At 37.4% G+C, this 25,908-nt stretch overlaps 7 protein-coding genes across 14 annotated transcripts in view; 3 read left to right on the forward strand and 4 right to left on the reverse strand.

The window, feature by feature from the left end:
- On the forward strand, positions 4,841–6,383 carry LOC104735777 (DNA ligase 6-like). The gene is made up of 2 exons (XM_010455626.2): positions 4,841–5,020; positions 5,299–6,383. The coding sequence occupies exon 2, from the start codon at positions 5,302–5,304 to the stop codon at positions 5,833–5,835; it is 534 nt and encodes a 177-aa protein (XP_010453928.1). The 5' UTR covers positions 4,841–5,020; positions 5,299–5,301; the 3' UTR covers positions 5,836–6,383.
- Positions 6,387–9,532, reverse strand: LOC104735775 (DDB1- and CUL4-associated factor 4-like). 2 transcript variants are annotated; one of them, XM_010455624.2, is made up of 13 exons: positions 9,424–9,532; positions 9,197–9,321; positions 8,939–9,082; positions 8,727–8,857; positions 8,324–8,548; positions 8,086–8,246; positions 7,866–7,966; positions 7,492–7,650; positions 7,320–7,375; positions 7,179–7,236; positions 6,953–7,076; positions 6,714–6,824; positions 6,387–6,619 (listed from the first exon to the last, which is right to left on the reverse strand). In XM_010455624.2, the coding sequence occupies exons 1-13, from the start codon at positions 9,431–9,433 to the stop codon at positions 6,543–6,545; spliced, it is 1,482 nt and encodes a 493-aa protein (XP_010453926.1). In that variant the 5' UTR covers positions 9,434–9,532; the 3' UTR covers positions 6,387–6,542. The 2 variants fall into 2 exon arrangements, with proteins under 2 accessions (XP_010453926.1, XP_010453927.1); XM_010455625.2 differs by lacking the exons at positions 6,387–6,619; positions 6,714–6,824 and having other exon boundaries at positions 6,960–7,071.
- LOC104735774 (2-hydroxyacyl-CoA lyase-like) lies at positions 9,548–11,651 on the reverse strand. Its single transcript, XM_010455623.2, has 2 exons — positions 10,085–11,651; positions 9,548–10,002 (listed from the first exon to the last, which is right to left on the reverse strand). Exons 1-2 carry the CDS (start codon positions 11,555–11,557, stop codon positions 9,688–9,690), a joined length of 1,788 nt encoding a protein of 595 aa, XP_010453925.1. The 5' UTR covers positions 11,558–11,651; the 3' UTR covers positions 9,548–9,687.
- Positions 12,320–13,771, forward strand: LOC104735778 (stress response protein NST1-like). Its single transcript, XM_010455627.2, has 3 exons — positions 12,320–12,967; positions 13,055–13,140; positions 13,269–13,771. Exons 1-3 carry the CDS (start codon positions 12,481–12,483, stop codon positions 13,563–13,565), a joined length of 870 nt encoding a protein of 289 aa, XP_010453929.1. The 5' UTR covers positions 12,320–12,480; the 3' UTR covers positions 13,566–13,771.
- Positions 13,672–15,655, reverse strand: LOC104735779 (ADP,ATP carrier protein ER-ANT1). Of its 3 annotated transcripts, none has more exons than XM_010455630.2 (4): positions 15,568–15,655; positions 14,719–15,007; positions 14,265–14,636; positions 13,672–14,181 (listed from the first exon to the last, which is right to left on the reverse strand). In XM_010455630.2, the coding sequence occupies exons 2-4, from the start codon at positions 14,980–14,982 to the stop codon at positions 13,900–13,902; spliced, it is 918 nt and encodes a 305-aa protein (XP_010453932.1). In that variant the 5' UTR covers positions 14,983–15,007; positions 15,568–15,655; the 3' UTR covers positions 13,672–13,899. The 3 variants fall into 3 exon arrangements, with proteins under 3 accessions (XP_010453932.1, XP_010453930.1, XP_010453931.1); XM_010455628.2 differs by lacking the exon at positions 15,568–15,655 and adding an exon at positions 15,235–15,421; XM_010455629.2 differs by lacking the exon at positions 15,568–15,655 and adding an exon at positions 15,235–15,421 and having other exon boundaries at positions 14,719–15,152.
- Positions 15,610–21,797, forward strand: LOC104735781 (gamma-tubulin complex component 2). Of its 4 annotated transcripts, XM_019235005.1 has the most exons (23): positions 15,610–15,699; positions 15,962–16,084; positions 16,219–16,277; positions 16,383–16,431; positions 16,671–16,805; positions 17,223–17,354; positions 17,796–17,879; positions 17,959–18,057; positions 18,150–18,241; positions 18,400–18,435; positions 18,511–18,583; positions 18,666–18,818; positions 18,905–19,024; positions 19,104–19,157; positions 19,274–19,357; positions 19,473–19,547; positions 19,633–19,743; positions 19,974–20,099; positions 20,209–20,316; positions 20,736–20,798; positions 20,874–20,948; positions 21,098–21,237; positions 21,395–21,797. In XM_019235005.1, the coding sequence occupies exons 2-23, from the start codon at positions 16,001–16,003 to the stop codon at positions 21,516–21,518; spliced, it is 2,076 nt and encodes a 691-aa protein (XP_019090550.1). In that variant the 5' UTR covers positions 15,610–15,699; positions 15,962–16,000; the 3' UTR covers positions 21,519–21,797. The 4 variants fall into 4 exon arrangements, with proteins under 4 accessions (XP_019090550.1, XP_019090549.1, XP_010453935.1 ...); XM_019235004.1 differs by lacking the exon at positions 15,610–15,699 and having other exon boundaries at positions 15,917–16,084; positions 16,386–16,431; XM_010455633.2 differs by lacking the exons at positions 15,610–15,699; positions 18,400–18,435 and having other exon boundaries at positions 15,917–16,084.
- LOC104735780 (cellulose synthase A catalytic subunit 7 [UDP-forming]) overlaps positions 21,945–25,908 on the reverse strand; it is a 4,799-nt gene continuing 835 nt past the window's right edge. Inside the window, exons 3-12 of one of the 2 annotated variants that reach the window (XM_010455632.2) lie at positions 25,621–25,899; positions 25,071–25,185; positions 24,712–24,978; positions 24,283–24,628; positions 23,933–24,196; positions 23,643–23,855; positions 23,350–23,563; positions 23,052–23,242; positions 22,607–22,960; positions 21,945–22,526 (exon numbers count right to left, since the gene is read on the reverse strand). In XM_010455632.2, coding sequence (XP_010453934.1) covers positions 21,945–22,526; positions 22,607–22,960; positions 23,052–23,242; positions 23,350–23,563; positions 23,643–23,855; positions 23,933–24,196; positions 24,283–24,628; positions 24,712–24,978; positions 25,071–25,185; positions 25,621–25,899 — 2,825 coding nt within the window. Of the gene's footprint in view, positions 22,527–22,606; positions 22,961–23,051; positions 23,249–23,349; positions 23,564–23,642; positions 23,856–23,932; positions 24,197–24,282; positions 24,629–24,711; positions 24,979–25,070; positions 25,186–25,620; positions 25,900–25,908 lie in introns of both variants that reach the window. The other variant, XM_010455631.2, reaches the window with a different exon arrangement.

Raw genomic sequence — 25,908 nt, forward strand, 5'->3', positions numbered from 1 at the left:
TTTTTAAAATATATTAAATATTAAATAAATTTAATTTCAATTGTAATACTAATATTATTCTAATGTATATATAATAAATTTTTCAAATAGAGCCTTAAGATTAGTTTAGCATAAAATTCCTATCAAAAATATTTTTTTTGTCAATACATTGTGAAAATATGAAAGTTTTTATATTACAAAATTGAAATTTTATTAATAAACATATTTTTTATTTATTTTAAAATAAAAAACGAATTTGAATATTTGTTCTTTTTTTTGTTCCATTTGTTCTTCATCAATTTTGGGGAGGAACATTTTTGTTCTATTGTTCCTTATTTTTTGAAGAATGTAAATGAATGTAGGGGAAAAAATATTACTTTCAAATGGTAAAAAAATTGTGGAATGGAGAGGAATGTGATATTCCTCCTCATTCTTTTCCTAAATTTTGGTCACTAATTGAAGCCGAAATGTGATTTTGTGAGATTTTATTATAAACTTTGGATGATTTTAGAATATTTCAAAAAAAACAAAAAAAATTGACTCCAATATTTTCGACGACACATTCAACGAAAATTGTGCTTTTTCATCAGTTTTGATGCAGAGCACAAATGGAGTAGCAAAATAACCCAGAAAATAATGAAATTTGGTGGAAATATCAAAAACAGTCATACTAAGGCACAAGAAAAAGCAGATGATGATTTCGATTTACATTTTAAAAGTTACATCCACTTTCCCAGAACATATCTAAAATCATGCAACCTGCAAGTAGCCAACTTTGAGCCCAATTTCCCATCAAACGACAAGGAATCAGTAGACAATATATATATCATTGGAAATATATTTCTTTAACATATTTAGAACATCTTTCAGAGCTTGATTCCAAGGCCTGTATCCAAATAAAACGAAGAAGACAAAATCAACCTTGAGACAAATAACTATCTTCTTCTCACCTGAATTATTCTTCTCATCATTCATTGATTCTCTGCAACTACCAGTAACATCTCTAGAACCATATTCTACATGCTACATCTTTGATGCATCTTTCTTTCCCATGTCAAGAACCATTGTTGGAGGTATGATCAAGAACCTTTTATATGAAACTCTTGTGATGAAACTTTTTGTTCTTTGCTATTGATTTCAACAGTCTTTTCCCCTTAGTTTATTGTGTGTCTCAAAACAAAAATATCCAAGCCAAGGCACATACATCAACACAACTACAAAAACACAAGAGTTCCTACCAAAAAAAAGTGAGCCTTTATAAATTGCAGAACATATAAGTTCAATACCCTCCTCTAAAATACAAAAAACACAAGAAGTCAGTGTTCAAGCTAGCTACATAAACAAACTCTCAAAAGGGAAGGGATAAGAGAGTAATATCATTGACCCCATGGTGTATGAATATTATGTGGACAATGATGGACGGATGTGATGCATAACACCATATGTCAGTTTGGGTTCCATCGATTGCAACAGTCCTTCACAAACAAATGTGTGAGAGCAAGAGGGAATACGCACCCAAAACGACGAACGCAGCCAGCTTACCAAACAGAGATGGTGGTGGTTTGATTCAGGAACGAAGCTTCAGGACTGTTGCAATTGATCCTTCTCTCCCAGTGTTGATTTCCCAGAAAAATATATTCTGATTGAAGGTTTGTAGAAATCGATCATCTCTTCCCCGACAGTTTTTTTGTGTTTCGAAATCCTTCAAAATTCTACCTCAAAGGGTATGATTTTGAGAGTGGTATTTATCAACTAAAAAACAAAAGTAAGTCTCCTAAAATCATTCAAAGTATCATTCATAAAAAAATTGTGATATTTTGAATAACCGAAGATTTACGGTTGGTTTTATAAATTGTTGATTGAATCACAAGAGATTCTGAATTATTTTAAAGGAATTTACATAAATCTTAGTTGAATAACATTGGATTTCATAAGATTTTTAAAAATCTTAATTGAATAACAAAAGATTTTAAGAATCCTCTACAATCCTTTAAAATATAAGTTCAATACCCCTCTAAAACTATAACTAAGCGCCTAAGAAGAATGTCACCAAACCAATCAAATTTGTAACTTTTTGTCATCATTGACCTTTCAAAATTCAGTCTTTTATTTTTTTAGACAAAAATAAATAATGATACTAATCTGTTTACGTTATGTTAACTTCATCTAAATGAAATATCAGTTTCGACGTTATAAAACAAAATTTAGGGTGTGAATGGTTGCAGAGGTTAGGGCAGATAAATTCATCAGCGGATTAGACTATTTTTTATTTACCATTCATCAAATACAATTTGTAGCGGTGTGGTTGAAAGATAATAGAAAGAAAATTGCTATGAATTAACTGCATACCGTTTTTGTGTACAAATAAAATTGGTACGCAACAATTTGTTATCCACTCTATTTTTGGGGCGGTCTAAACTGCTGACGGATTTGTCCGTCCTGATTGATGTTATCATTCATATCTTTAATAAATCAAGACTTACCAAAATTATCTTCAGATTGAAGTTTTATCTATAAAGTTTCCACATATATCAATCATCAAATATGTGGTATACCGTATACACGACAAGTGGAAAATGAGATGAAACGACTTTTCTGCGGTCGCGTATGCAAAATTTCGAGTTGTATTTCGACGAAGAGGGGGGAGAAGTCACGACTCAGCAGATGTTAAATAAATATAAAGCATTAAACAACAAACATTTTATAAGAGAACGAATATTAAACAGTTCATTTAATAATGCAATTAAGAATGGATAAGAGAGTGACACACCTCATTACACTTATATATACACATGAGAGAGACTTATAGGTAAGTCATTTCTTGCTCTCAAAAAAAAACAAGAAGAATAGGAAGAGACAGGTGAGAGAATATTTTGAGATGGGGGAAGTTTAGGAGGAGAAGATATAGAGAAGTTTGTGCTTGATTATATCAAGTCATCTCTTGTCACATGTTCCGATCATACGGATAAGTCTTCAACAGCTCTTATCAAGTCTTCAGGTTTTATCTCTTTTCACCCAAATACATTTTTCACTTGTTTTTCATATTGATGAAAATTTAATTACTCAAATTTTTTAAAAATATGAACAGGAGATTCTTGGAGGAAAAAGAGAAGAGGAGAAAAATCTTGAAGAGAAGATAAGAGTAGTTTATGGAGAGAAAAATATTATCATACAGTGTTTATGTATGTTAATAAACAAATAAACATGATTTGATTTGTAGCATAATACACGAATCTGGGACTTAAGTCATCAAATTATAGTAGTCATTTTCACGTCGAGAGATGTGTAATCTAGTCTCTAACGACCACTTGTGTTTATGTTGTCAATTAGTATATATAGTACAAGGTATGTACAAGAATGTGAGTGAGTTTATTTTCCTAATATTTGTAGTTAATTAAAAAAATCAAGAATGCTAACCTTCTCTTTGTTGAACAATTATATATTTGGAGAGAACTTATGTTCTTAATGAGATATCTATTATTATAATAAAATTTCAGTATTTTTGTGTGTAAAATAAATAAATGATCTAGAAGTTTAGGATGATTGTCTATTTATAAATTCTAAATAGATAATTGGCATCCATGACCTAGAAATGGGTCATAGTAGACCAATAATTAACTCTTTTTTTTTTGTTTATCTCATAGATCAAATAGCTTCAAATCTTTTTTTGTTTTGTTTAATAAATGATATCTAATTTAACTTGGAAACAATGGTGGCTTATTACAAAAACACAGTTAAGATTTACATCTCTAAGCATTTTAAAAATTTGAAATCTTTAATACCCTAACTATATAGTTAAATCATAAAATACTATTAAAACATGAAATAACATGCTATTTCTTATAAATATATTCATATAATGTTATGAAAATTAGTAGAATAACATACATTGTTTAGGCTCAAGGTTCACATTGTTAGGTGCTTAACTCTAATGTCAGTATATTCACCCATTAAAAAAAAATTACCTACATTGTAACTTTGGTAGTTATTTTTTTTAAAAATGCTTCGAAAGCATTGCATACAGTAAGATTTAAAAAAAAAAAAGGTAATAATCCGGTAAACCCTACAAATCTATTTACCCCACCCGATTGAATACCCATGGTAACAATTTATCCGCAAATTAATCTGTTTAGTTAGATGACTAATTCAATTATCTTAATTACCCTAATGATTCTATTATTTTTATACTATTTTTAATGGCATTCAATATGATTTTTACACTTTTTAAGTTTTATATTTATATTTCTCAATTAATATAGTAGGTTTTAATAAAATATCAAATGTATATTCAAAAATAGACATATACTACAGTTTTTTCTCTGAAATCAACTAATAGATTTCAAATAAGAGTTTAGATCAGCATAACACACGGTAAACATTGAAATACAATTTGTTGCCTAAAACCGAAGGAAGCATAAGAGGTAAATTGAAGGAGTAGAAGTGTAGATAGCCTACTAAGTACTAACCTATGGTTTTACAATTAACATTATAAAAATTAAAATATAAACCGTTTATGATTGAGAAACAAACAAACACGATTAGATTCGTAACATAATAACATAATATACGAATCTGTGACTTAGGAAATCTAATTATAGTAGTCATTTTCACGTAGAGAGATGTGTAGTCTAGTCTTTTACAACGTATTTATCGTGTAGAGAGATGTGTAGTCTAGACCGTTAATATTTTTTTTTTTTTTGTGTTATAGTATTAACTAATTAAGTGAGCTAAAAATAATAATTAAATAAATGCGTTATCATTTAATTTAATCTAATAATATTAATATTAATTAATTCAATAATCACGTAATTTTAATTTTTCCTTAAAACCCGAAAAATGATAAATAACGTGCCCATTGGTCTCCTTGACACGACGCCGTCGCCGCTCGTCTCTGATATTGGGACTCCTTTCGTAATCGGAGGCTCAAAGCCTTCCCGATCATCTCCAACGTCGAACGCAGTGCAGTGGGTGCCCAGAAGGAAGATTCTCGCCGGAGATTTCAATTGTATCACCATTCATTTTTTCCATTGCAAGGCCAAAGGTTCGAATTTTTTAATCTATTTTTTACTAAGGCGCTGGTATAATCCGGAAGAACATCGGTGAAGATTTAGGGTTTTAGGGATGATCATGTTTAGTCCTCGATGAATCAGTATACGTCAAAGAGAAAGATTGGTCATTTATATGAGTCAGAATCTTGCTTAGGATGGTTTTGATGACATCAGGAACAGTTTAGAGAATCATTAGCCTGTGGAGGAGTTAAAGAGGTCAGAGATTTTAGGAAAAGTGAAGCCAAAGTGAAACGTTGTGTTGTTTTTGAAGGTAATGGGTGATGAGAATCTGTTTGACAAGCCTCTGGATGAGAAGGTTTCGTTGGATGTGACTTGTGGTAAGGAGGAGGAGATTGTGGAAGAGCTAAAGATTTGTTTACCCAAATGGGTTACTCAAGAACAAGTAACAGATATGATTAGAGGGACATGGAGGAACATAGTCGAGATAGTTGATGATTTTTATGAGCACGAGACTAAATTCTATGAGCAAGTCTCTTCTGCTGTTATATCTTTCACTTCTGGAGATGGGGTCAGTTCGTGTAACCACGAAGCATTTGTTTCGAAACTGGAGTTTATCCATTGTGAAAACGAGCGGAGTGAAAGTTGTCAGCCATCGCAGTTTCACAAGCTTAAGAGTATGAGTAGTTCTCAGAAGAGCTGCATATCTCCTGTGAAAAGGAACAGGAAGGTAAAAGGTAAACCTAAGAAGAAAGGAAAAGCTTCTTCTAAGGTAGAATCTTTAGGACCAAAGCAAGCTTCTATAACTAAATTCTTCAACAAAGTTCCTTCAGATGAAACCAAGGCTTAAGTTGAGAGGCTAAAGAAGCGGTTTGTCTGGATATTTTGAAGTAATATGGTCAGCTGTTTCAGCAAAATATGATAGAGGGATGAACTGTTGCTTGATGTCAACGGACAATGCCTCATTGATACTGCAGCGAAGCGCGAATGTTGGAAGATTAGGATTCACTTGCTCAATTTCAGAAAGGCAAGCTAACTATGAATCTTCGAATTACAACTGTCTCATCTTCACAGCAACTTAGATCTTGCGCCAGCTTTTTTGCAATGTAAGAAGCTCAATGTTTTTGTCTACGTTGGTCTCATTTAGAGTTTAATCAGTAGAAGCAGACATTGTCATTTATCAGTTATTGACTCGGTGTTAATTCTAAAGAGCGTTGCGTTTTTGTTTGAACGTTATCTGGTTTCTACTTCTCATTTTCAAATCTTATTCTCTGGTAAGGAGCGTCTGTTGCTTCACTATATCCAGTGTTTGATTGAACAGCTTGTACCAAAACTCATTTAGCATTGAAGATGGAAGAGAGAACAAAACAGAACAGAACAGAAGAATTTTGTCTTCTTTACAATTTTAAAAAACCTGATTCTATGATTACTGTTACAAGGCAAAAAAAAAAGGATCTTTCGATCCTCAAGATCGTGGTTCTGCGACCTTCTGTTGAATATGAATAACAAGCAACAGCTTCCATTGTCTTAGAACCTTCTTGCTAAACAGTGAACATCTTACATCACGTTAAATATTGCTTCGTGCGATCCAAGCCATGCCCCATATATAATGCTATCTTTTTGGTCTTTTTTCCCTGAAAATCCAACATTAAAAGTTTCTGTTTACACTAAAGATAAAACGGACAATTTAGAAGTCACGAAGCAAGAGAAAGATCAGCGTGTAAGTACTTTCATCTGTAGACCAACACACAACTGAAGGGACAGAGTCCGAGCATTTGTTTTCAGACAAAAGTTGACCAGATTTGATACTCCAAATGCGAGTATAGCAGTCCTCTCCTCCTAAATCAAACACCCAAAGACAAGTAAACTTAGATCATCTCATGATTATCAAACTCTTGATGTTTTATACAGAATCAAGATCCAACACAGCAGTTATGTTTTCAGAACAAGGGGTTCATTTTTATTACCTGATAAAATAAATTTTTCTGTCGGGTCGATGCCAAATTCAATGCGAGTATGAGAATTTACATGTCCTTCATATGTCTGTACAGCGACCCCTCTCTTAACCAAGCGTTGATCGTATAATCTGATCTAAGAAAAGAGAAAAGTTTGGCTCTCTAGATAAACACTGAAATGCTCTTGAAAATCTCTTAGTAAGCATATGCAGAAGCTATAGCTAGTAGCAATACTCACTGTTCCATCCATGGAGCTTGCCATTAAGTACTGATCAGAAGTTTTGAGTGTCTTCAGGCTGGAGAAGGAAGGAGCGAATTATAGTCACAAAAACGAAGTAGTAAAGAGGATTTTCATATATGGTTTCAGTAGTTTACGAACCACGTAAGAGATGACGGCATATAGATTACATGAGACGGATTTATGTTTCCTTGGAGCTGCATAAATAACAATTATAGTATAGTATCACCAGAATGTTGCAAGGAAAGCTCAAGAGAAGAAGATGAAAAGTTGGGACCATAACAAAGTCGTTATATGATCTTAGCAACAATACCTCAAACCATTGTTTATTTTTAGTAGTTTGACCGGTTTTACTTGATGACTGATATCGTATCTGGTGTCTGGTGAGCCTTGGTAACGGTCTTCCTGGTCTCTCACGTAGATCAACTGACACAATGGCTCCATTTCTGAGTCCGCACTGAACAATGTTTCCCTGGGAAAAAAAGAAGTAGAAGTGTCCATCAGTAAAAATTGAAGACATGATGACTTTAACTTGTCAGAAGGGAGGGTCAGACAGTAACTTGACCCTCGAGTTATTATTCAATTAAGAGAGACAACTGAATGAACAGATACCAACTAAGAGTTGGAAACAGTATTGAGCCGCTAGAAAATGATGCATCTTGGAGCTTAGAATTAAGAGAACTTTACCGATTGATGAAATTGTAGCGCAAGAACATCGCTTTTACTTCGGAGAAAGTATGAACCTGCTCCTGTTTCCAAATCAACCGAAGCGGCTCCTAAGTCGGTACCTGTCATATATCAAAACGTTTTAATAATTTCTATATGGTTCCTGAAATTACTGAACCAGGTCCATTTACAGCAAAATTCTGGGGGACAACAAAATAGCACCGTAAGAAAGAGAAGGTACCAATAGCTGCATGACTCCCACGTATATTGCAATCAGCTGTCCAAATGGTACACTCAGAGGAAACATTCCCTTGGAGGCTTCGCGGAGTTAGTGTGTTCATTTCATCAGCAACATTTAATATAAAAATCGACCCACGACCAGTTGATCCTAGTGTAGTTATCCTGATTTCTCGTGTCAAGATTTCACAAATGGGGAGATGAAGACGAAAACTAAAAGATAAGACACATTTTAAGGATACAATGCTCGGTTTACGGGGTTGGAGTTTTCAGATGCATCATCATATCTTCCAATCAACTGTATAGAAGATATAGTAGATAAGGCCAGATATGGTTGTGCAGGTCTCCATACAAACCAAGGTGCTTCCCTTTCTTCTGCATTGTTTTCATTGAGGGGAAGAACAGAAACTGGATCACAGTCGATTCCACCATCGAATACTTGTTTAGCTTTGGAAACTCTCAATATGCTGCAAGAACAAACTTCCAAAGCATATAGGTTGGCATGAAAAATAATTTAAACAGCTCAACTATTTCTTCAATAAATCGAAATACATAAAGTTCCATCATGAAAAAGATAAATAACATCATGGTACAGTCTTGAACATTGATAAAACCGCTAATTTCAAGAAACTGAGTAAGACATACCTCAAACAACCACTAGAACTGCCTGCTACTAGGATGTTCTTTCTGGTCAAGCCCACAGATGTTTGTACATCAACCTGAAACTGTTTCAAAGCAGCATCGCCTGTGTGTTTTGTGGATTCGTATCTCCATACCTAAGTCACAAGAAAAGTTTCATTCCTGTCTTGTGTAACATTGATAAGAAAGAGAATTGTTAAGTCATAGGTGGTACATACCACAGGATAAGAGGCTTGTGTCTTTTGAATCTCCTCCTTGAAGTTAGACATCTTCTTATTGACAGGAACAACATTGCCATTTAACTCTCGGGAATAAACTAGCTTCAATGCCTTTAGTTTAGTTCTCTTCTGATAATTAGTTTCCTGATGACAATTTTCACATAGAGTTACTAAAACAGAGCTAAAGAAGTTGGGGAACTATCATTGATTCTACAAAGACTTGACCTTTACACAAATTCGAAGATTAAAGTAACCGACCTGTTCAGGCTTTGGGTCAGGTTTTTGTTGAGTTTTTGAAGAAGAAGAAGCTTTTGCACCAGGGATAGGGCCTTTAATGGGGAAGTATCTGTTCTTCTCCTCGTCGTAATAAAACCCAGGAAGTTCTGAAATCAAATTTATCAAAAAAAAATCCAAAATTCCCACATAAATCTCATGTACGCAATCGAATATAGACAAATTTTTGAGGAAGAAGAAGATTCAAAGACCTGGTTTCATGTTGTCTTTTGTCTCGGAGTCGACTCTGTTCTTGTGTTGTTCTTCTCAGACTCCATTAAATAGCTTTTTTAGGTTTTGTTACCACGAAGGAAGGAAGCCTGAGGCTTAAAGGAATTGAACCAGAAACGTGTATTTTTATTTACTTTTGGTTTAAATTGGATCGGTTATGATCCGGTTTACAATAGTGAAAAACTGAAAACTATAAAACACACAACAAACTTCCAACATTATTTAAAACTTATCCACAAAGCTTTTTAGTTCTTGTGCTGTAATCTCCCACTCTCAGCACCAGCAAAAGGATCGATGATGACATTAACCACCGCAGGTTTTCTTGCGGCAAACGATTCCGAGAGAGCAGATTTAAGCTCATCGGGTGTTTCCACAATATAACCTTTGCCTCCAAAGGCTTCAATAAGCTTGTGGTAGCCTGCATTAGGAACAAAAGATGTAGGTGCTGGATCTTCTTTATGAGGACCAGAGATTTCTTCTGGACTCCTTCGGTCACCACCATAGACTCCACCATTGTTGAATACTATAATCACCACTGGAAGATTGTATCTAACCAATGTCTGCAATAGACAGTGAAAAGATTCAGACAAAAAGACAGTTTCCCACATTTACGCTAATATAATGTAAAATGGTTTTTACTACCTCAACTTCCATAGCGCTGAATCCGAAACCAGAGTCTCCTTCAACGGCAACAACAAGGCGATCAGGAGAAGCAACAGCAGCAGCAATACAATAACCTAAACCAACACCCATTGTACCCCAAGTTCCTGCATCAAGCCTTGTCCTTGGCTCTTTCTGAACCAAAACCGATCTCCCTACATCCATCGTATTAGCTCCTTCTGATACCACAACAGGACTCGGTCCTTCCACAGCCAAAATGGCGTCTCTGATTATCCTCATAGGGGTCAAGAAATTGAAAGGAACCACATCTTTAGCAAGCTGCATCTCCATTTTCTCACTGTTATCTTTGGCCTTCTTCGAAATCGATTCCACCCATGGATTCGACTTACCGATACAAAAAGGATCGTCTTTTATCTCTCTGTTCAACAATCCAACCACAGTCTTGGCATCTCCAACAATGCCCAAGTGAGGTTTCCTAAGCTCAATCTCTTCCTCAGAGACATCAACCAATATAAATTTCACATCTTTATCCCATTTAGGAGACTCACCGAAATGGAGAAGCCAGTTAAGCCTAGCTCCAACCACCAAAGCGACGTCGCATTTCCCAATAGCGAGCGACCTAGCCGCCGTAGCTGAGAGCTCGTGAGTGTCAGGTAACAAACCTTTACCCATCGGAGTTGGTAAAAAGGGTATTCCAGTAATCTCAACAAGCTTCTTCAGCTCATCCTCTGCTTTCGAATACGCAGCTCCTTTACCAAACACAATCAATGGCCTCTCAGCTTTCCTCAGCAACGAGACCGCAGATTCAATCTCCGATCTCAGAGTTCCCCGAACCGGCTCTTGCTTCGAAGACTTCTCAACCTCATCCACCAACCTATCAGCTTCAGATTCCGATATCTTCTGACGCAAGACGTCGGTCGGAAGATCCAGATAACACCCACCGGGTCGACCCGAAAGAGCTCGATCCAAAACCCTAGAAACACAATTGGGGATTTCGCGAACATCTTTGGCTCTCTCGGACAATTTCGAGAAAGCTTTCACAGCTTCGATCTGATCAAGCTCCTGGAAATCTCCACGACCAACGTCTCTCTGATCGCAAGAACCAGAGATCATCACCATCGGCCACGTGTTAACCCAAGCGTTGGAAAGACCCGCGAGACCGTGAACGCAACCCGGACCCGAAACCGTGAGAAGGATCCCGGGTTTGCCCGTTAGGTAACCGTAAGCGGAAGCGGCGTACCCGGCTGATTGCTCGTTGTGGAAGGCGATGAAACGTATGCCTAGAGCCATGGCTCGGCTAGCTAGAGACGTCACGGGGATCCCTACGACGCCGAACATGTGGGTTACGCCGAGATGTGATAGTGACTTCGCCACGAGGACGTTGCCGTCGATCGTAGGTGCTGCTGAATCATCCGCCATTTCTTCTTCTTTACTTTTTGAGTTTTGAGTTTTTGTTTGTTCTACTTGCAGCAGTTTCTTATATAAGCAAAGCATTCGAGTTGTGTTTTACTCTGATCTACATGTAAATTATGTAACAACTGATCTGTGTTTTGCATAACTAGGGGCTAGTTCGATTCATTAGCCTATTATTAATTATTCTTCATTTTTTGAAGTATACTTTATATAGTTTTTTTGGTCATTAGCGAGTGCTCCTCACCTAATCTTTTTCACTAATTTTGGATTTGAATGTGAGAAACTGAGAATGATGAAAATTATGAGTTCAGTTTGGTTAGGTACAAGTGAGTTTAGTGACCTTTGTGTTTGGTCTGGTTCATATTTTAATTAAAACAGTATTTTAGTGACAATTTTAATTAAAATTGTCACCTTCCTCGTTGGACTAATTCTTTTTTGAGGTTTTGCCACCGAAGAAAAACGAATCGAAATTGGATTTGTGCTTGCTTGCAACACACAAGATGGTGGAGGGCAGATGGCTTTTGACCACGACAAAAAAAAAACTTGAGCCACCTCAATATTTCCTTATGATCAGAAGAAACATAACATATAGTTATTCTACAGAGCAAAATCAAAAAGCAATGTTTAAAACGATAGTGAATTCCACAGCCGATTGAGAGAGACCTAACAATTTTTCATAATTTCTCTAATCCACATATGGGTCAACTTTTGGATATTCTTAGAGATTATTGTTTTTTTTTTGTGTGTTTTAACTTTTAAGTTTAAATATTAACGGTTAATATCAAATAGAACTGGACTCGATTAATTTAGTTCAGAAAAAATAAGAGCTTTGACAAAAAATAACATAAAAACAGCAACGTGTGGAACCATTAACAATCAAACATCTTTAATGGTACGCACGTTCTCTTTCAAATTTGTCCTCACGTATACATTAGCTAGCTCTCCAGACATTCAAGAATCAATGCTAAGGTTTGTTCTTCCGAGTTGCAGTTTGTAACAGAAACATGGCGAGATCGCTCAAGAAATCAGCCAAGTTGAGTCTAAGAAGAGTTCGGATCAATTCACCTTCGATTAGGTTCAAACCTGACTCTAGTTCCATAGAGAGAGACCAAAGAATCGAGTTTCTACCCGAAAATGGTGATGATGCCGGATCCGTAGAAGAAGAAACCAAAGAAGAGAACAATGAAAGTGAAGAGGATGAAGAGAAAGAAGAAGAAGAAAGAGTCAAAGTTATAGTAGAAGACGACGAAGAAGAAGAAAAAGAACAAGATGATGGCAAGAGCTTTCACAATGGAGGCGTAGAAGGAAAAAATGAGGCGGTGGCAGCGGTTGAAGCCGTTGAGGAGGAGGAGGGAGAAGGCGGAAACAGAGTAATGGTTGTGGTTGATAAAGCCCTTGCTGCCACCGGAGCTTTGGAATGGGCTATTACGCATACTTTACAGCCACAAGACACTCTTTTCCTGTTATACTTTGCAAAACCGTTTAGAAAAAGTTATTCTCTTTCCCTCCTCTTTTTTCATTTCCTTCTTTAAAGGTTTGTTTGGTTTGGTTAATAAGTTTTTTCGGGTTGGCTTTTAGGCAAAAGAAAGAACCGAAAACGCGAGGTGAAAACGGATGAATTGGTCCATACGCTGAAGAAACTGTGCCAAACAAAACGACCCGGGGTGAGTCACACTTGGTATTCCTTTGTTTGGTTACGTTTGTGTTTATACTTTTCATAACCACACTATTTACTGTTTTGATCAAATTAGTTTTCTAGCATTGGTGACGTGTGTTTTCTTCTTTATGTCAGATAGAAGTGGAGATAAGGAGGTTAGAGGGGAAAGACAAAGACAAAGGACAGAAGATAGTTGAAGAAGCAAAGAAACAACAAGTGAGCCTTTTAGTAGTTGGGCAAGAGAAGAAACCTCCGGTGTGGAGGCTATTGAAGAGATGGGCATGGAAGAGACGCCGTGGACACGGCGGTGTTCTCAAATATTGTCTCGAAAACGCATCTTGCATGACAATAGCTGTTAAACCCAAGAACCGCAAGCTCGGCGGTTACTTAATCACCACCAAACGCCATAAAAACTTCTGGCTTCTCGCTTAAGATCACCGCAAGTTTTCCTTTGTTTATTTGTATCATCAAAAAGCTTTTGTTAAGTTTTCACCTTTTTCATCTCTCATAAATGAAACAAACTTGCTCCAATACACAATTAGCAAAGAGGCTTTTCTTGGAATATTGATATAACAATGTAACTGCACAAAAATTATGAACAATTTTTTTCCCTATCTTCTGCTGCTTCAATCGGTTAATGATTCCGAGATTCTGTTAATTAACAGAACACATTGGAATGTAAGTGAAGACTTCTTGGTGTTTACTAACCTTTTCTTCTTTAAGCTGAGTTTTCATTGTAATATCTTTTCGGGTTTGGTCAAAACTACTAAACCCAATGCTTATAAGCAATCCGGTGAAGCTGATCATATCCTGCAAGCACTCCTGCTCCTGCTACTCCAAGAAGCATGTTCGCAGTAACTCCTCTATATAGCGCATAGAACCCTTCAGATTTCACAATCTCTCTTAAGGCATGAATAGTGTTACGGTATTTTACAGGTTGTCCTGATGTAAGCATCATTCTCCTCCTAAGTGTGTCAAAAGGGTAAGCAATGACGCCTGCAGAGGTAGTAATGCTCCAACCCAATAGAAAGCTAGCCAAGAAGTTTCCCTGTCACAGAATCAAAGAACCATTTTTTAGCTATATTCTGTTATAGATTAAGCAATTATAACGTCATAGATAGAAAAATTTACCTCCAAGGAACCAACTAAAACAATGGGTTTGAAGGTATCGTACATCCCAAAATACATTCCTCGGTAAAGAGTGATTCCCAATATTGACACTCCAAATCCACGGTAAAGCCCTTTAATGCCATCGCTTGACAAAGTTTTTTGATACACATCGATCATCCCTTTAAACTGTCTCTTGCCATTAACTGAACATTCCTTTGCATCAGTGCCTAAACGAGTCCGCGCGTAATCAAGATGGTACAGAAACAAAGAAGTCGTTGCTCCAGCAGCGCTTCCAGAGGCTACATTCCCAGCAAACCACTTCAAGTAACCATCTTTCTCTTTGGAACATCCGAGAAGGCTCTTGAAGTAACCTTTAAATGCAAAGTTGGAAGCCTAAGAGCAATTAAATTTTAGTGACAATAAGAATCTAACACTCAATCTATTGATGAGAGCATTAGTGTACTTGGAAAAGTACCTGTGTAGGGAAATAACGAATGACATTGGCTTGATTGCCTCTCCAAAAGGACAAAACACCTTCTTCTCTGAAGATTCTGCCAAAGCAATTACCCAAACCAGTATAAGGTCTAATGAGATGGCCAGTCTTGATCATCTCACCTTGATTCTGCAGTAAAAGCTTGACCCTTTCGACTGGAGCAGCTGCAGATTTAGCAACAATGGCTGCAGCACCTCCCATCACAAAATCAGCAGAGAATCTCTCAGATTTACCAACCAAAGCCATCGTCTTCTTCTTCTTCTCCCCTCACCTAATTCAATTCAATACCAACGAATTCAACAAAAGTCCCTATAACCAATAAATTGTGATGATGGCCATAATAGACAAAACAGATTCTTCAGGGTTGTAGAAATTTCAAATCCAAAAGCTAACCACTTCTCCCCAAAAGGGTCAACCTTTAACAATACAAGGAGTTTAAGAATCAAAACAACGAATTCTAAAGGACAAAGAATTGATAAAATTGTTGAAGTGAAAAACCTGGAGATTGCTATATGATTTCCAGGTCCAGGGAGAAGAGAGAAGCTGAAGATATCTCTTTTAATGTTGTTTTGTATTTCTTTGTGTTTGTTTATTCGTTTTAAGAACTCAATAAAATAGAATAGAGATAATCATCCGTTTCTGTGTAATTCAAGGTGGTGGACGACAGATGAAGAGCAAAAGGATGGTTTTTTTTTCCTTTTTCTTTTATTTAAAAGAAAAAAGTTTTGTCCTTTTTTTTTTTTTTTGAATTTATTTTAGCATTTAAATTCAATTGACAAATTGAAAAAAAAAAAAACTGAAAGAGAGAAAAATATACAAAGTTGAATTTACCCGCCGAGGAGGGAGCGAATCGAGTCTTCTCACAACTCTGGTGTCACTGTCAACAATCGAAGACACCACCACTCACGGTGAAGTGAAGCTACTCCTCCCTTGAATCTTACTGCGTCGACGAGAGATCTATAGGTTTTGTTATACACTTCACGTCCTTCTTTCACATATAGAGGGTTTTGAAATCCGTTTTTGGGATTGGGTGGGTCTCGATCTCGAATTTGAAACGATGATCTGAAATTTTCTGGTTTATTCAAAACCGGACATTTTTACAACCCTGAAATTGATGGTTTACGAAAAACCGGAACTTGGTGGAATGATATCTGTGTGTGAATCTCCTTTTTTTATTTTTATTTTTTGCAATTCGCGTAAAAAAGCTTCTTTTTTTTTTTTTAAGTTGCAGAGAGACTTGCAGAGAGTGAAAGCGAGAGAAGCAATGGAATCAATGTCGCCAATCTCTTGCCCAACGACTCCTCGTTGGAACCAAGACAGGCCATTTCTCACTGGTCGCTTCCACCAGGTTCTCCCATCTTTATTACTTGTGCTTGATTTCGTTTTATTTCTTTCGTATTTTGATTTTTTGAAGAAAGAAAGAAAGATAGGTTTTTTTTTTGACACAATAGGTGGTGGGTGTTTTTTTTATTATTATCTCAGGAAACAAGGGCAAGCTCCAAGCTTGCTGATTCTAAGAGGTTTCCAGTAGACTCCTCTAGGTATTCTCGATTTCTACGTTTAAATTTCTAGTTTTAACCTCCCAATTCAATTGCTTTATTACTCTTCCGAGCACATTCCAAACAAAACTCTCCATTTGGTTTCAGCAGTTCCGGAGTAGATCAGGCAATTGGCTGCCATGAAACACCGCTTCAGGTTTGTGTTGTTTTACAAACCAAGTGATTTTTGCTTCCATTTATTCTGTAATCTTGAAACTTGTGGTGAGGTACTTGAAGCTTGGGTTTAAGGTGTGTGGTTTTAACAAATTGGCATAGACTAGGGCAATTGATCTGAGCCAAGTAATTGTGGAACTTTGCTAGCCTAGGTTGAGACTTGGTGTCATCTCTTCTGTTATGTCCATTTCAGTAACTTGTTTATCCCTTTTGGGCATGCAGGAACTTATTGTCATTGATGATCTCTTGTCTGCTTTGGTTGGAATTGAAGGGAGATATATATCGATTATAAGATTCCATGGGAAGGAGGATAGAATAGCTTTCCAAGTTGATCCATCCATGGATTTGGCACTACAGGCAAGTAGTACTCAACTCATTAAATTTTGCTTCTTATCCCAAACATATTGATCATGATGGTTTACAGTAATCAACCGAGTGATTTCTAAGTTCTAACCATGCATGATCTTCTATCTTTGGAGCTAAGTTTGTCAAATAGAATGAAAAAGTTAGTGCAAAATTGACAAAGTCGTTCACATTTTGAGACTGTTATTTGAAAGGTGTTTCCTCGTCTTGTATGTTTATGGAACTTGGTGCTGTTTTATTTGATTGGTGTTTTAATATGGCGTTTCATTGGTGTTCTGACTTCTTGAAGTGTTATTATTTTATTTGTAACTCTTTTGACAAGGATTTAGAGATGTTATAAAGAATTAATATTGTAACTCTTAGTTTTATTGGGTCTTCTGAATATATTGACCAATAGAAATTATTTTGCAGGAATTGGCAAAGAGAATATTCCCTTTATGTGAATATTATCTGCTGATTGACCAATTTGTGGAGTCAAGTTCACAGTTCAAGAACGGGCTAGTTAACCATGCATTCGCAGCTGCACTCAGGGCACTCCTCCTTGTATGTGATATAGGTTGCTAGCTTTGTGGTTATTATGATGCATTGTTTGTTGAGTTATTTTCGTTCCCTTATGTTTCATTTTAGACTTTGTGAGCTGAATATGGATTCCTTAAACTAGTAGCCAACTTTGGGGATCTTCTCAGTTAACTAAATATCTGAGTGTGTGTTATGCGTATGTATAAATATCTAAGATGACGCATATAGCTCATACTGTCATCTTTGTGTTAAATTCTTGCTGTCTCTGTAATCTCTCTCTTATTATTGCCCCTTTGAATAAAATGATAGTCTGATTCTTTTCATTCTGTTTCACATGTGGGGTTTCGTGTCTAGTCCATGTCTTGTATTGATTGGACTGAGGATATCATTTCTTGTTAGCTCTGAGGTTATTTAACAACATTCTTTTCTATTGCTGAAAGTATTAACAATCCTGTCTTTTATCAGGATTATCAAGCCATGGTGGCACAATTGGAACATCAATTTCGACTTGGAAGACTATCTATCCAAGGATTATGGTTTTACTGTCAGGTCTGTCTTTCTTCTAGACAATTCAACCAACAGGTTCCGTAAAAAAGTATGCTGACTGATTGTTTTTCGTATCTCTCAGCCCATGATGGGATCTATGCGCGCATTGGCTGCAGTAGTTCAGCAGGCCTCGACGAAGCATTTTGTGGGTTCTGGTGTTCTTAATCTCTTGCAGAGTCAGGTAGATTCTTGCTTTAGTCATAAAATCTTTTGGGTTTTTTGTACTCGAACTTTCTTATTATATGTCCTAATCTTGAAGACTGTAATGCCTAGGCTAAAGCGATGGCTGGTGATAATTCAGTAAGGTCATTGTTAGAGAAAATGACGGAGTGTGCAAGCAATGCATACCTGAGCATATTGGAAAGGTTGGTTACCTATGCCTCTTTTTTCTTGCTCGTAACTAGACTCATAGCCAAAAAAATGTTGTGCTATAATCTCTGCCTTTTCTCCTTTGTTATTGCATATGGAATGCTCAGTTAATCTAAGTCTAACCAGTGGCTATGTTTTTTCTTTTGTTTGGAAGGAGTAATTGGCGAGCATGTTTATTATCTTTTCTCTGGTAGATCTGTACATGGATATTTGCTAGAATACAATTTTAGATGTGTCAACTAACTTTAGTTAGTGTTTAATTAAGGTGGGTCTATGAAGGGATCATTGAAGATCCGTATGGGGAGTTTTTTATTGCCGAGAACAGGTCACTTAAAAAGGTACTTCAATTTTTGCTTAGCTCACCTGAACAAATTGTCAATTGCTTACAGTGTCATGATAATGTCAAATTTTTTCGTACAGGAGAGCCTCAGTCAGGACTCTACAGCTAAATATTGGAGCCAAAGATACAGCCTCAAGGATACCATTCCTGGCTTCCTTGCAAACATTGCTGCAACAATATTGACCACAGGGAAATATCTAAACGTTATGAGAGAATGTGGGCACAATGTTCAGGTATGATTGTGATGAATTTTCTGTCTTTTGATACAATTAACAGTGTTTGTGATATTGGACACAACATTGGCTGATTTTTGTAACAGGTTCCTATTTCAGAGAGATCTAAGTTAACAATATTTGGTTCAAATCATCATTATCTTGAATGCATAAAGGCTGCTCACGAATTCGCCAGTATAGAGCTTGTGAATCTCATCAAGGATAAGGTAATAAATTTTGTTATGACTACTACTTTGATGTCATTACTCGGAAATACACTTCTCTGACCATCAGTATATGATTCAGTATGACCTCATAGGAAGGCTTCGATCTATAAAGCACTATCTTCTTCTCGACCAGGTATGCTGGTTCTGTTCATCAGCCTTTTCTAGGCATAATTTATCAATTCGAAAAGTTTGTTGTTTAGTTGTTTTCTTCTGTCATTGATACTCTATCAACAATCTAATGAACTACAGGGTGATTTCTTGGTTCATTTTATGGACATTGCTCGAGAGGAGCTCAACAAAAAAGTGCATGAAGTATCTGTTGAAAAGTTGCAGGTGCTTTTTCCCCTTTAGAGCATGATCGAAGTATTAGACAAAGTTTCTTACCATCATTCAATCGATAGGGCTCAGTATTTTTTAGTTGGAATCTGAATGGATGTCCATTGTTTAGTCTTTGCTAGATCTTGCTCTACGTACCACAGCGGCTGCAGCAGATCCTTGCCACGAAGACTTGACTTGTTGTGTGGTGAGCAGTTAATTTTTCGTTTCCTGGATGTGATCAATTACAATGTTTGTACACGATATGGTCTCACTTTGCATTCATATCTTAGGATCGAGCTTCATTACTTACGACTTTGGGAATGCACAAGGACTCTGATAGCAATAATATAGAGGACCCAGTGAGCATCACTGGTCTAGAAACATTTTCCTTGAGCTATAAGGTCTGCTTCTTTCTTGCTTGTCTGCAACCTGATTGTATCTGGATTCTTACTATTTTGTTCGTCGTGATATATTTTAGTAATTCCGCAGCCTAAATACTATTAATAATTATTATATTTAACTACTAAATTGTTTATAGATTCATCATTCATACTTATATAAGTAACCGACAAATGCATATTCGATTGGCTACTCAATTGTTTTATATGTTGGTTGTGGCTTTGTGTTTCAGGTTCAGTGGCCACTATCTATTGTCATATCAAAGAAAGCACTGTCAAAGTACCAGTTGATTTTCCGCTTTCTTTTTCATTGCAAACATGTGGAACGCCAGCTTTGTGGTGCTTGGCAGATACATCAAGTATGAACTGATATAAAATTCCTAGCTTGTAGTTTATTTTACTTTGGGTTTCTTATAAAACCTTTTTAATCATGTTGCTTCTCTAATAAACTGCTGTGAAATTCTTCAGGGGATTCGGTCTATGAACTCTAAGGGTACAGCAATTCCTAGATCATCGCTTCTCTGCCGTAGTATGCTTAAATTCATCAGTAGCCTTCTACATTATCTTACATTCGAGGCAAGTCATGAAGTTTCTGTTTTTTCGTTTGCTTTAAACTATTATGATTGCTAGTTGAATGAAATATAGATTTTTTCTTTTTAAAGATTTTGATTATTTATCCGTAGCTCCTGTTTCCCATTGAGATTTTGTGGTATAAGTCTCTAGAAGATTGGCGTCTAGAATATTGAATCCAGATATCTCTGTAGTCCTAAAACTCATACTTACAAATGTAGGCACTTCTTGCAACTGCAACTGCAAGTTTCGAGTGAAATCGTTGGTTATAAAAATCAATTAACAGTTGAGAGAAATCTCACCAGAAGTATATGAAGACATAATTTTTTATGAGATGATCTCATCGTGTTTATTTTAGCAATTATTGACTTCCCAGTTCTGTCTAATGTTGCATTCGCTTGCTTTTATGTGGGATGTCTCTTCAGGTTCTTGAACCAAATTGGCATGTGATGCATGATAGACTGCAATCCACAAGGAGTGTAGATGAGGTAAGATAAGAGACTTGCTTTGTTTTTGTTTGCAGGAAAACATTCTTCATTGAACATTGTGCCACCATCTTACAGGTGATACAACATCATGACTTCTTTCTTGATAAATGTCTGAGAGGATGCTTGCTTCTTTTACCTGATGTCCTTAAGGTTTGCCCCTGTTCCATTAAATGTTATGTTTTCTCATAATTGATGTAATTATGTTCTTCTCTTTCGTGCAACGATAGCAGAAATTCTGAACGCGCTAGTAATAGTATGATGTTTATCAATATTTTACACTCGTGTTTACTGCATTGCAGAAAATGGAGAAGTTGAAATCAGTGTGCCTACAATATGCTGCAGCTACACAGTGGCTGATATCATCATCTATCGACATCAATAGCCAGTCTCATCCACAGAAGACAATGATAAGAGATACAACCGTCACAGAATCCATATTGTAAGTAGTGGCATTGTACTATTTTAAGACTAATTGCTTCACTTCTTGGCGAATCATTTAGTTCTGTTTTAACATCTCCATAAAATCAGTTGCTGTTACAATTTTTGAACTTCATTGTACGGTGTTGTTCTAACATGTCTGTAACGCGTTTTACCAGCAATTTCGAAAGGGAATTCAACTCGGAGTTGCAGAGCTTAGGACCAGTCTTGAGCAAAGGCTCCCAAGCAGAGCCATACTTGACTCATCTCTCCCAGTGGATCCTCGGTGTTTCAAAAGAATGAGAGTGAGACTTTTACTAAACAAACTCGGGCAATTCAATTATTTCTTAATGTTATCAAATGATATTCAGCTTGAAGTTGTTATGAGATATGTGAGGGGGTTTAGTCTTAATTGTGTTTTTTTTTTGAATTTCCACGATGGAAGAAAAAGTCCCAGGCTATCTCTCAGTTAAAGTTTGCTATCAAGATTTGTGTGGTTTGACTGCAACTTATTGGGAAAGTATATGTGAATCTCTTACTCTGTAACTCAAAAGCAATTTTGTTTGATTTTCCTTTTACATTGCATTAATCTCTCACAATAAATCCAGATCCATCTGTTTTGCTGGCTAATATACAATAAACAAAATCCAATTACGCAATCCAAAAAGAAGTGAAAACACTCTGGACAAAGTACAGAAAAGTTTCAGAAGAAATAGAAAATATTTTACTTCAACAGTTGATGCCACACTTGGAAGTATCAGGTCCTTTGGTCTTGAGCACAAAAGGATCAATTCTGACCCAAAGCAAAGAGAAGATAGATGCCAACAACACTGACCAAATGACCACAATGGTTGGTGTTCTGTTCTGTCTTCCCATCAGACCTTTGAGGAATGGGTAGAGATGAACGATGACCCAAAAGGAGAAGAAGAGTTTGCCAAATAGAGGCCCCCACGACTGATATCCATTGTTAATGGCATCTGAGATGCCTGCAACAACGCCGACAATGTTTATGATCAAGACAGTTGTTGGAGGGATAAGCAGTGTTGTCCATTTGAATGCGTAAAGTTCTCCAAAGTCATCATCATCTGTTGCCTTTGATGTGACTGTGAAGTTTGTGTCAATGCCTGCTAAGATTTTGAGGAGACCTTGGACGACAGCAAAGAGATGAGCTGAAATTCCTCCAATAACCCAGAATTGCTCGTTTCTCCACCATTCCTCAATGCTAACTCCGCTCCATCTCAATTCCAAGATTCCCGTTACAATGATCGACATGAACAGTGAGATGAAGAAGAGACTGGCAAATGTGCTTATCTGAAAGAAAATTCGGGAAAACAGATATTTAGCAAATTTAAATGCAGCTTTTTAAGCGCTTTATCTGATATTTTACGAACCGGTGGCATGATGAATTTGTCTGTAAGGAGACAGATGGCCGGAAGGATACAGTAGGCAAGGAGTGGTATAGATGTGAACGGATAGATTGTTGTGTTGGCATAAGCAAAACGCTCAAGCCACTTGAGGTTTCCTCCTTTGTAGCCATACCAGAGAGGACTGTGTCGGCTGAAAAATATCTCAACCGATCCGAGTGCCCAACGCAAAACCTGGTTTAACCTGTCTGATAGATTAATAGGAGCTGAACCTTTGAATGCAGGCCTCTTAGGCATGCAGTAAATAGACCTCCAGCCACGGCAATGCATCTTGAAACCCGTCAGAATATCCTCCGTGATAGAGCCATAGATCCAACCCAGCTGCGATTCGGAGATACACAAAAGTTTCTTACCCTGGCCAGCTTCTAAATCACAAATAAGAAGGTACTATCTCACGATTCAGTAATATTACCTCAGTTCCCCACTCAGTCTTGTCTTCATAACCGCAGCTTATGACATGGATTGCCTCCTTAAGGAGCACTGCAGGGCTTGATGATGGAGGAACGCCACCTTCGTCCATCAATGTTGAGGTTACAAAGATGGATGATTGCCCAAACTTCTTCTCAAAGTTCATTTCAGACATCAAATGCTCCTTATCACCTTCTGCTCCTGCCAAAAAGAAACTATTAGATCTGCGAAATTCCAACATACACTAAATCTACTTCAAGATAATTATGGATTGATGTTATAAGGTTGTTGGGATAATTTACCTCCCAGGGCTGCAACGTCACCATTCATGTCATTCTTGGAATGTTTTTTATTCTTCCTCCGGCGTCCAAAGCAAGGACAACAACCACAGCTCAACATCTTTGGACGTTTAGCACCCTTTGGCGGGTCATAACCATACAAAGCTTGTCGTTTGAAAACACAACCAGTACCAACGTAAACTGGACCCTGGATTCCATCTAGACCTTTCATATTGATCTGTAGGAAACAAGAGGGTAAGTATTAGGGTATATTTGTTCATAGACCACAAGTTGAAGAAATATTGGTTGTGTCTTACATCAAAGAAGACTGTGTTTCTGTTGGCGTAACGATCGTTCGTGTCAATACCGTCGAACCTTTGAGGGAACTGAACATAGCAGACCTTCTTTCCAATCTGAGGATCCATCAAAAAACACATTGCTTCCCTTACGGCCTTGCTGTTGTTCACATAGTGATCACAATCCAAGTTCAGCATGAAAGGAGCATTTGTGAGTACGCCAGCCACTCGAACCTGAAAGAAGTATCAGGTTAGGTCCAAGACACAGAGATTGGTTTCTCATTTGGTCCAAGGCAGATCAAGAAAATTACCAGGGCATTCATGGCGCCAGCTTTTTTGTGATGCTGAAAACCAGGACGCTTCTCACGGGACACGTACACAAGCCGAGGAAGCTCGTGGCCTTCGACATCAAATCCTCCGCTGTGGCCGAGAAAGACTTGGATCATACCGGGGTGGTCCTTGGTGTTGTTCCCTGGCCATGGTGTTCCATCTTGCATGATCCAACCTTCTAGAGGAACCTTTGAGGCTTTTGCCACGAGGGCGTTGATCCTGACCTTGAACTCCTCATATTCTCTCTGCCATATGTCAATTTCACTTATGAGTTTAGATTATAATGAAAAGCTGGTTGGTGGTATAACTATATCAGGTGATATACACTGACCTTCATGGCTCGACGTTCCTTAACAAACGTTGGGTGGACTTTGTCCTGCAGATAATCAATTTTCAACGTGAAGTACATCTCTGGTGCCCGTGGCTCTATGGAGAATTTCTTACAGAAGGGAACCCATTTTCTTGCAAACTCGGCAGTTTCTGAGAGTGATTCGAATGTGAGCATTGAAGCACCATCATCAGAGACATAGCAGGAGATTTTCTCAACTGGATAGTCCATGGCCAAGATTGACAGCACAGTGTTGGATGTGACTAGGGGAGGCTCCTTCAAAGGGTCCACCGTACTGACAAAGACATCTACAGGGGCAAGCATATTTGGTTCACCTTCTCTCTCGTACCTGTATAAGCAAAATAACTATTAATATCTGAACTCCAACGTCATAGATTTTAAGACTCCTACTTGAGAATATGTGGATTTTACCTGAGGGAAAGCCGGTCTAGATAGGTCTCACGCTCAATGGGGAACCACTTGGGGAACTGATCAAGAATCCAAGAGACAGCGAACCAGATTTCACAGATCACAGAGGTCAGCCATAACCCCAAAGCATCGTGCACTGGATTCAATAGCCTGTACCGTAAAAACACTGCTAGAATCACAAGCCTAGCAACGATTACCATCCGATATGGATTGATCTTGCTTGAGGCAATGGGCACTTTCCGCGAGAGTGGCTGCCGCGCCTCGTCGATCCTGCAGCCATTTATCAAAATCCAAAGTTTGTAAAGCAAGAATCTGAATTATATAAAAATGATGTCTTAGAAAAATGTTTGCGGCGGCATTACAGTCCCATCTCAGGATCATCATCTGGTTCTGGTCCTAGATTTCCTTGCTGGTGCTTCCAGTCATCCATTCTTTCCCGCCATCCTCCCTCCTTCTTGTCATCCCATCTCTCACTCCCTAACACATTGAAATTACACAGAGAAAAGTATTGTTAGAACCTATACATCAGTTGCTTTTCGCTTGTATCAATTGCAATTTATATGTGTGTGAAATTTGCTAAAAGAATCTGCCCTTTTCCGAAACAAACTCTGCTGATGAATTTCAAATAACAATATAAGAACCATCCATGTTTATAAAACTATGTCCCTATCTACTACCAAAACTGTTCAATATCAAGCCGGCGAGCCTCAGAGTTATGTTTTTATCATGCACATATTGAAATATGCGTGACCCTAATCAACACTGTGAGACGTCCTTAAATTTATATGCAAGTTAACAATTCGCATGATAACTTTTATATATACAAAAAAAAAAACATATCATGAAAGCTCAACTTAATGCTTGCTACAACAAGTTACAGTCTTACAGAGGACAATGAGCAGAGAGACTCACCAGCTTCAGATGATGGATATGGGTGGACACGCTTATGAAGCCCATGTTCTCCATTACCATACCCTCCTCCAAGTGGGAATTCTCCACTATGTCCACCGGCTATAACAGGTGGGAATCTCCCGTTCTCATCATCCTCAGGGCCTCTTCCATAGCTCATTTTCCCATAAAGCATAGCCTCAGCTGAATGCTTCTGCTTGTCTTGTTCATGTTCGATATTAAACTCGTACTCAATATCATCAATATCCTCTTCATCCTCATCTCCCTCCACTCTTGGGCTTCCTTCATAAA

This window comes from Camelina sativa, chromosome 13 (assembly GCF_000633955.1).
Source record: "Camelina sativa cultivar DH55 chromosome 13, Cs, whole genome shotgun sequence".
Classification (NCBI taxonomy): domain Eukaryota; kingdom Viridiplantae; phylum Streptophyta; class Magnoliopsida; order Brassicales; family Brassicaceae; genus Camelina; species Camelina sativa.